Source organism: Otolemur garnettii, unplaced genomic scaffold (genome assembly GCF_000181295.1).
Source record: "Otolemur garnettii isolate 467f Iridium unplaced genomic scaffold, OtoGar3 scaffold00101, whole genome shotgun sequence".
Lineage (NCBI taxonomy): Eukaryota > Metazoa > Chordata > Mammalia > Primates > Galagidae > Otolemur > Otolemur garnettii.
The window spans coordinates 6,132,248-6,141,679 of NW_003852496.1; the positions used below are offsets into that span (position 1 = coordinate 6,132,248).

General features: G+C 48.3%; 1 protein-coding gene across 2 annotated transcripts in view; it reads right to left on the reverse strand.

The window, feature by feature from the left end:
* Positions 1 to 571: 571 nt before the first annotated feature.
* The window catches only part of CAND2 (cullin associated and neddylation dissociated 2 (putative)), a 38,287-nt gene continuing 29,426 nt past the window's right edge, over positions 572 to 9,432 (reverse strand). Inside the window, exons 12-15 of one of the 2 annotated variants that reach the window (XM_003796234.2) lie at positions 7,726 to 7,895; positions 5,974 to 6,138; positions 5,264 to 5,371; positions 572 to 1,279 (exon numbers count right to left, since the gene is read on the reverse strand). In XM_003796234.2, coding sequence (XP_003796282.1) covers positions 1,052 to 1,279; positions 5,264 to 5,371; positions 5,974 to 6,138; positions 7,726 to 7,895 — 671 coding nt within the window. In that variant the 3' untranslated portion in view covers positions 572 to 1,051. The remainder of the gene's footprint in view (positions 1,280 to 5,263; positions 5,372 to 5,973; positions 6,139 to 7,725; positions 7,896 to 9,432) is intronic. The other variant, XM_012809231.1, reaches the window with a different exon arrangement.

Sequence of the window (9,432 nt, forward strand, 5' to 3'; positions counted from 1 at the left end):
TCTAGGATATCACAGAAAATACTTTGGCCTTTCACTTTTATTTCTGTGTCTTTGATACTAAAAATTAGAAATGACATTTGAAACCTTTTTCAGAAGGACAAACCAACTATTTAAGTAGAAGGTTTACTGTTTCAAATTTACTAGTATTTTGAAATTCAACATTAGATCCAAGCTTGTTCAGTGATCTGCCCCATCCATTCTCCCTGCAAAAAAATCCCTCAATGCCTTCTGAATTTCTGATTCATCATTGCCAATTAGAAATGAAGCATTTTCATTTTTTTTTTAAATTGTATTTATTGAGACAAGAGTCTCACTTGGTCACCCTTGGTAGAGTGCCATGGCATCTTAGCTCACAGCAACCTCAAACTCTTGGGTTCAAGCGATCCTTTTGCCACAGCCTCCCAGGTAGCTGGGCCTACAGGCACCTGCTATAATGCCCAGCTATTTTTTAGAGACAGGGTCTCACTCTGGCTCAGGCTGGTCTCAAACCCATGAGCTCAGGCAATCCATCTCCCTTGGCCTCCCAAATACTGGGATTATAGGCGTGAGCTACCACATTTCAATTTTCAATTTTTAAAATGTGAATAACTCACATACCAGGCTTTTTGAGATGCCCAGTGGGGCCCGTTATAACTGTCCCACAGCCCACACCAAATGCAGTGATGAAATGAGAGGATGGGGAGGTGTTGCTGTCTTCTAACCTGCAGCTGTGAGCACAGCCTATCTCTTAGCACTAGTTTGTGAAGCAGGGACTCCCTGTTTGAAGGGATCAGGCTATGGAGTACAGCATGAAGAGTCACTGGAAAAGTCTCCATTTCTTTGGATGACTGTCCTGAGTTAAAAGGCCCAACGGTTGGCATTTTTGCAGCTTGGGCTGGGGGCCTCTAAATTTGGGTTGCTGGAGAAGGCACTGTCAGCCCTGGCCAAGAGCAGGAGGGCCGCCAGTATAATAAAGGAAGGGCAAAAGTAGAGGCCTGTATTGGTAGGAGGCCAGGCCTCAGGCTTGGGCAGGCTCCTTTGAAGTGAGAGCCCACCTGGGCGCTGAGGAGGACTAGCTGAGCTCCATTGAGTCCATGCTGTGGGCTGAAGCAGAATCCTTCTGGATGCTTTCAAAGAGGGTGGCAAGTTCAGGGTTGGACCGGATTTGGGAAGAGAAGTCAGCCATGATGGGGCTCTTCCCTGCTTCAGGGATGGTCAGCAAGGCGGCCACTGCCCTCATGGCAGAGCGCCTCAGTTCATCTTGTTTCTCAAATTCCTGCTTCACGGAACCAGCTTTGACCTAAAGTGGGAAATGATGGAAGAAACAGCTGTTCTGTGTTGAGCCTGGCCTGCACCACTGCCTCTCACTGGTCTTGGGCTTCCTCTCTGGCCCCTGTGGTCTTCCCCACCTTAAGTCCCAGCCTGCAACTCCCCCGCTCCAAGGTCTCCAGAGCTATTTCTTCAACTCCACCTTTGGACTTTCCCACAGTCTGGTTCTCTGCCCTTTCAAATCAGCTTCAGTGTTTCCTGAGGAGCTTCTGACCCATCTAAACAGCCCATCTTTATTTTTGTTACAGGCCAGTGGTGGCTCATGCCTGTAATCCCAGCACTTTAGGAGGCCAAGTGGGAGGACTACTTGAGGCCATCAGTTCAAGACCAGCCTGGGCAACGCAGTGAGACCTCATCTCAACAACAGCAACAACAAAATGAAAATTAGTCAGGGATGGTGGAATGCACTTGAAGCTTGAGCCCAGAAGTTTTGAGGCTTCAGTGGGATCATGCCACTACACTCCAGCCTGGATGACAGAGTAAGACCTTGTTTCTAAAAATAGTAATAATAATAACAACTAGATAGTGACAAGTACTGTATTCACTTGGTTATCTCCTCCCATGGACAGCAGGGATCCAGCCTACAACCATGTGTGAAATCGGCTCTGGGCACCCTAGACTAGACTGAAAGAATGGAGAGTGACAGTCCTCTAGCAGCCTCTCAACACAGGCAAGTCCCTGCCACACAATCCCGTCTACAGATGGAGTGGGAGAGTAAACATCCAGAACTGCCTCCTATGTGTCTGCTCTTCCTCTCTCACCACCTTCCACTTAAACAGAAAATCTCTGTGAATAAGGTTCAAATCCCTTACGCTGGGCTCTTCCTAAAGAACTCCGGGTAAGAGCTCAGCATTGGGGTTGGAAAGTCCTGACCCCAGTGACTGTGCCTCCAGGAGCTGTGCTTCAGGTACTCACCTCTGTGAGCCTCACCAACTCACCTCTGTGAGCCTCCCCAACTATAAATAAGAACCTCCTCTTCACAGGGTTGCTACGAGGATTAAATGACTCAACACAGGTCCATACTCTCTTCTCTGAAACCCTTGGGACCAGATGTGCTTCGGAATCCAGGATTCCAAAAGCCTTTTGTTAGAAAGGTAACACTGTGCAGATGACATTCCCAGTGGGATCTAGTACCATACCCTGTGTTCAAGTTCATTATTATTTTCCCCACTAAATGTATGAAAAATATGAGTATTGTCAGTACTACACTTGTCCCTTGGTATTTGGTGGGGTAAGTTCCAGGACGCTTGAGGATACTAAAATCTGTGGACGTGTACCCTCATATTAATCTGAGATAAAAACCAAATCAAATCTGTGGATGCAAATGGCATAGTATTTGCACATAACCTAGGCACACCCTTCCCAAAATGTTAAATTATCTCTAGATTACTTTTTTTTTTTTTGAGATAGAGCCTCAAGCTGTCCCCCTGGGCAGAGTGCCGTGGCATCACAGCTCACAGCAACCTCCAACTCCCGGGCTCAAGCGAGTCTCCTGCCTCCGCCTTCCCAGTAGCTGGGACCACAGGCGCCCGCCACAACGCCCGGCTATTTTTTGGTTGCAGCCATCACTGTTGTTTGGCGGGTCCGGGCTGGGGACTCGAACCCGCCACCTTAGGTGTACGTGGCTGGCGCCTTAGCCGGTTGAGCTATAGGTGCCGAGCCTAGATTACTTATAACCCTAATACAAGGCAAATGCTATGGAAATAGTTGTTTACTGTATTGTTTTATTTGAATTTTCTAATTGTTGTACTATTATTTGTTATTGTTCTTTTTTCAAGTACTTTCAGTCTGCAGCTGGTGGAATCTTCAGAAGTAGAACCCACGGGTATGGAGGGAATTCAAGTTCATTGCCTCAGACCAGTTTAAGTCAAATTTTATTTTTGAGATAGAGTTTCACTATGTTACCCTCGATAGAGTGCCATGGCATCACAGATCACAGGAACCTCAAACTCTTGGGCTTAAGAGATTCTCTTGCCTCAGCCTCCTAAGTAGCTGTGACTACAGGCATCCCCCACAATACCTGGCTACCTTTTTTTTTTTTTTTTTTGCAGTTTTTGGCCGGGGCTGGGTTTGAACCCGCCACCTCCAGCATATGGGGCTGGTGCCCCACTACTTTGAGCCACAGGCACCATCCTTGCCTGGCTACTTTTTTGTTGCAGTTGTCATTGTTGCTTTAGCTGGTCTGGGCTGGGTTCAAACCTGCCAGCCTCAGTGTATGTGGCTGGCGCCCTGCCCACTCACCTATGGGCACTGCCTCAAGTCAAGTTTTATTGCCAAACAAGTTACTAAAAAGATTTTGGTTTTTAGCCTTGGTAGATTTTAGAATCACGGGGAAAGCACTCATCCCAGTGCCCAGCAAGCAGCACCCTCTATGCAGCCAGATGGAGTGGCTTTTGAGGGATCTCAGAACAAAGCTGTTCTTGCCATCGTGGCCTCCTGCAAGAATGTCCTGATGCTGCAGCATTGTACAGCTCCCCTCCTGTGAACTGGGACTTTTCTCAAAGCCATACAACGCAGAGAAAACTAGAACCGATTTGGCCATAGACACTGTCAAGATGGCAATGGGCTTGTAGAACCATCAGGTTTTTTTGTTTGTTTGAGACAAAGTCTCACTCTGTTGCTCTGGGAAGAGTGCTGTGGCATCATAGCTCATAGTAACCTCAACTTTTGGCCTCAAGAGTTCCTCCTGAGTAGCTGGGAAGTAGTAGGCCCCCGCCACAATGCTCAGATAGTTTTTCCATTGTTAGTAGCTGGTCTTGAACTTCTGAGCTCAAGCAATCTGCTCACCTCGGCCTCCCAGAGTGCTAGGATTACAGGCATGAGCCACTGCACCCAGCTTTCATCAGGTGTTATTTTGATTGACTTGATACAAGCATATGTTAAAATTTTAGACTTATGAGGGAGGTTTCTATTACCTTTTTTTTTTTTTTTTTTTTGGAGACAGTCTCACTGTGTTTCCCTAGGCTAGAATGCCATGGCCTTAGCCTAGCTCACAGCAACCTCAACCTCCTGGGTTCAAGTGATCCTCCTGCCTCAGCCTCCTGAGTAGCTGGGACTATAGGCATCTACTATGGTGCCCAGTTAATTTTTCTGTTTTTAGTAGAGACAACATCTCACTCTTGTCCTGGCTGGTCTCGAACTCCTATACTCAAGTGATACTCTCCCCTCAGCCTCCCAGAGTGCTAGGATTACAGATGTGAGCCATAGCACCGAGCTGATTAAATTAATATTTTAATGTTTCATACACATAAGATTTCTTCTTTTTCACAGAAAAGGTTATAGTGCTTGAAAATCACCACTCTGTGGGCATCTCTTCTCTTTGAGCTCTAATCTAAAATACTCTGCCCTCTTTTGGGTTATTTACCCTTGCAAAAGCCCAAACTGGGTATCCCTCAGTTCCCAACACTGCAATTTTCCACAAAGCTGTCAGCTCCGGTCCTTCCCCTGGACCTTTGGGCCACTCCTCTCTAGCAGCAACACCACCTTACAGAGTCAGTCAGAGTCTGACCCAGCTTCTCAACCAGGATGTGAGCAGATTGAGAGCAGGGAAGCTGCCATGTTCACAACTGGATCCTGAGCAGATTGAGAGCAGGGAAGCTGCCATGTTCACAACTGGATCCTAAGTACTTTAAACAAGGCCTGGCACCCAGAAAGTGTTTAATGAATGAAAGAGGCAGAGCTGGGTTTGACTCCAGCTCTGCAATTTACTAGCTGTGTAGCCTTGGCCAGAAACAGCCTCCTGGAGCTTCTGTTCCTCCGTCTCTAAAAAGAATAGGAAGTACTTCATAGGGTAGAGAAAGACTAATGAAGCACTTCACACACCATCTGTGCCATACTTATCTTTTGTTTGTCTCAAAACTTTTGTAATGACCCATGTAGAAGGTTCTCAGTAAGCGGTAACTGAATGATCTGCCGAGGACCCAGGAGGTGCTCTAGTACCTCACCAGGGGCTTACCTTGGTGGTGCAGGTGGCCCTTAGTGGCTCAATAAGCCGGTCTACCCTCTGTAGGACGGGCACAGGACACAGGGTAGCCAGCCTGGCGAGCATGATGAAGGTCAGCATCTGCGCAGAAGGAAGGAGACGGGGCTCTTGGTGAAATGGCGCAGGGGCAAAAGCAGGGGCACCCCCCCTACCAAGCCCAGAGCCCAAGTCCAGACTGCGGTGGCTCACGCCTGTAATCCCAGCACTCTGGGAAGCTGAAGCAGGTTGGTTGCTTGAGCTCAGGAGTTCCAGTCCAGCCTAAGCAAGAGCAAGACCTCATCTCTACTAAAAATAGAAAAATTAGCCTGGCATGGTGGTGGGCACCTGTAGTCCCAGCTACTGCCAGCTTTTCCTGATCCCAAAAAGCTGTGAAGGATGATCCTGTACCTATAACTGAGAATGTGTGTCAGGGTCAGTGCAGAGGAAATAGAATGAGATGGAATTACTGGGTCAAAGGGCATGGCTGAGAATTTAAAATTTTTCTGGTTATTGCCAAACCATCCTCCAGAAAGCTGCCCCAGTGGTACACTGCCACTAAGGTCTTTCAGACAGAGTGTCCCTTTTCTTATCAGAGAACACAAGGCAGCTGTTTTCATGGGGGTGCCTAGAGTAGGGAGCAAAGACAAGCATGGGCCCAGTGCTGCCTGGCTGCCCCAGGGGCCTGGCAGGAAACTCGGTCCTACCCGGATGTCATAGTGGTCCTTCAGCCCATCCTCCACATGGTTCAGGAATTCACAAATGTCCAGCTGGCCCAGGCAGCTCTCAAGCAGCGAGTACATGCACTCAAAAGCCGCCTTGCGCACGTCCAGCCCGTCGTCCACTGTGTGCTTAAAGGGCCCCATCTCCACCTACAGGAAGGAAAAATGACTAAAGGTTGGGCGATGTGGCCGCAGGGTGCAGGTGTAAGAGAACCTCTCCTGGTTTCTGCTACAAACCCTACACCTCTCACCTCTCTTCAACACTGTGTTGAACCCCAAATCGTGCCTTACACTCTCAAGTCTCTATGCCTTTGCTCAGCCGGCACCACCCTTTCCCCCAGGTGATAACAGTATGAATAATAACTGGTACTATTCAATCTACTGAGCAGACTCTGTGTGAGTGCCAGGCACCCTGCTGAGCACTTAACAGGTGACATAATACACAAGCATCACAACTGCCTTCCTTCAGAACTATGTTATCCTCATGTCATCAAATGTTATCATAAACTAAGGCTCAGACAGGTTCACTAACTTGCCCAAAGACACACTGATACTAAGTGGCTGAACCACAATTAAAAACTCAGGTCTTGGGACGGCACCTGTGGCTCAGTGAGTAGGGTGCCGGCCCCATGTCCCCATATACCAAGGGTGGCGGGTTCAAACCTGGCTCCGGCCCAATTGCAACAACAAAAAAAAGTAGCCAGGCGTTGTGGCGAGCACCTGTGGTCCCACCTACTTGGGAGGCTGAGGCAAGAGAAGCGCCTAAGCCCAGGAGGTGGAGGTTGCTGTGAGCTGTGTGATGCCACGGCACTCTTACCGAGGGTGATAAAGTGAGACTCTGTCTCTACAAAAAAAAAAAAAACAACTCAGGTCTCGGGCAGCACCTGTGGCTCAAAAGGGTAGGGCGCTGGCCCCATATGCCAGAGGTGGTGGGTTCAAACCCAGCCATAGCCAAAAAAAAAAAAAAAAACCAATTAAAAACAAACTCAGGTCTCAGCCAGCCAGAGCAAGAGTGAGACCTTGTCATTACCAGGTGTTGTGAGTTATGACATAAATGCTACTCTACTGAGGGCGACAAAGTGAGATGCTGTCTCAAAAAAAAAAAAAAAAACCAAAAACCAGCTGGTCTGAAGATAGTGAGGCATCTCACTTGATTGTTCACAGTTACAGATTGAACTCCCTGTTCTACTCTTTCCCCTTTCCCACCACTGCACTTGACTAATCTTAAAAAACAAAACAAAACAAACAAAAAACAGGTCTCTGCTGAACCATTATAAGTTGGGGACTGTCACTGTCTATGGGCCTCTCTCTCCTTCAGGGGACCATGATGAACTCTTGGGTAACTCTGAGTATTGGCACTCGGCCTCGGCGCAGGTGCTCATGGAACACTGCTGAATGTCAACACTTGTTGAGAGCTGCCAAGTGCCAGCAGCAGTTCTGAGCCCTGGCAGGACTTAATTCACTCAATCTTTATAGCACCCTTATGGTGCAGACATGATTACTATCCTCAGAGTGCTCATGACTGAAGTTCAGAGAATTAGGCTGCCCTGGCAGGGGTCACACAGCTGGGAAGTGGAGGGCAGTGCCTGACCAGGCCATGTGGCCCAGCACCTGCAGTGCTGAGCTTTACGCTGGCCCTTGTCACAGCCCTATCAGTGAGGCATAAGAGGCACAAGCCCTTGAGTTCCCAGGGAGGGCAGCTAGACTGCCCCCAGGGCTCCCGGCCCTGCTCCTCACCTCTCGGATGAGATCCCGGCGGATCTTTGTCTCTTGGTAGAGGAGGGGCAGGATGCCGTTCAGCAGGTCACGGACCAGCGAGGGCTTGTTGTGCACAGCCGAGTTGAAGACAGCCAGAGTGGCACGGCGCACATTCAGGTCTGGGTCCTGCAGGCTCTCCATGAATTCTCCTGAGAATTCAGGAGGACACGAGTGAGGGTGTGAGGGGAGCACGGCTGAAACAAAACCACCTCCCTCTCCCCTCAGTCATCTGGTGGCTGAGCTGTGCAGAACATGGGGTCGTGAACGTGTTCTGAGAGTCTCCTTTGTGTCAGGAACAACAGCCCTTCAAAGTTAAGAATGTGGGCTCAAGGGCAGCCTGGCTTCCTTTCCGGGCTCTACCGCTTAACTGTGGGACCTTGAACAGCTTTAATGTCTTGATGTGGAGAAAGGGAGCTGACCTAGTCTTACCTACACTGTAAGACTGTTTTTAATGTCTTCATGTGTAAAATGGGGGAGTCATACCAGTATCTACACTGTAAGTCTGTTTTTAGCTTTAATAATGTGGAAATGGGTTTGGCTCCCATAGCTCAGTGGTTAGGGTACTGGCCGCATGGTCTGGGGCTTGTGGGTTCAAACCCAGCCCAGGCCTGCTAAACAAAAAAATAGCTGGGTGTTGTGGCGGGCACCTGTAGTCCCAGCTACTAGGGAGGCTAAGGCAAGAGAATCACTTGAGCCCAAGAGTTTGAGGTTGCTGTGAGCTATGATGCCACAGCACTCTACCGAGGGTAACAAAGTGAGACTTTGTCTCAATTAAAAAAAAAAAAATCTGGAAATGCATTAAAAGCACATAGCAGAATGCCCAACACAGAGGAAGGACTCTATAAATGTTAACTTGATATCACAGATGAGGCTCCTGAAGATCGGAGAGGTAACAGAACTCAGAGTCACATAGCACTTCACAAAGTATAGCTTTTCTATGTGTATAGCGCTTATGGTTTGAATGTCCCTGCCAAAACCCGTGTTGAAATTTAATTGCCATTGTGATGGTATTAAGAGGTTGGGCCTTTAAGAGGCGATTAGGTCATAAGGGTGGAGCCCTCATGAAAGGATTAATGCCCTTGTTGCAGGAGTAGTTTATCATGGGAGTGGGCTCCTGTTAAAAGGGTAAGTTCGGCTGGGCGGCACCTGTGATTTAAAAAGGGTAGGGTGCTGGCCCCATATGCTGGAGGTGGCAGGTTCAAATCCAGCCCCAGCCAAAAAAAAAAAAAAACGTAAGTTTGGACCACATCTTGTCTGTCTCCTGGGTTCACATCTGGCCTTTGCCAGGTGCTGGTGCCATGCTATTGGACTTCTCAGCCTCCAGAATGATGAGAAATCAATTTCTTTTCATTATAAATTACTCAGTCTGTGGTATTCTCTTACAGGAGCAGAAAATGAATGAGATATGAAGCCTGACTATGACATAGTTCAGGCTTCTTAGAACTGTGTTAATGTTTCATATACTTCTTTTTTTTTGAGACAGAGCCTCAAACTGTCCCCCTGGGTATAGTGCCGTGGCATCACAGCTCACAGCAACCTCCAACTCCTGGGCTCAAGTGAGTCTCCTGCCTCAGCCTCCCAAGTAGCTGGGACCACAGGCGCCTTCCACAACGCCTGGCTATTTTTTGGTTGTAGCTGTCATTGTTGTTTTTGGCGGGCCTGGGCTGGATTCAAACCCGCCACCTT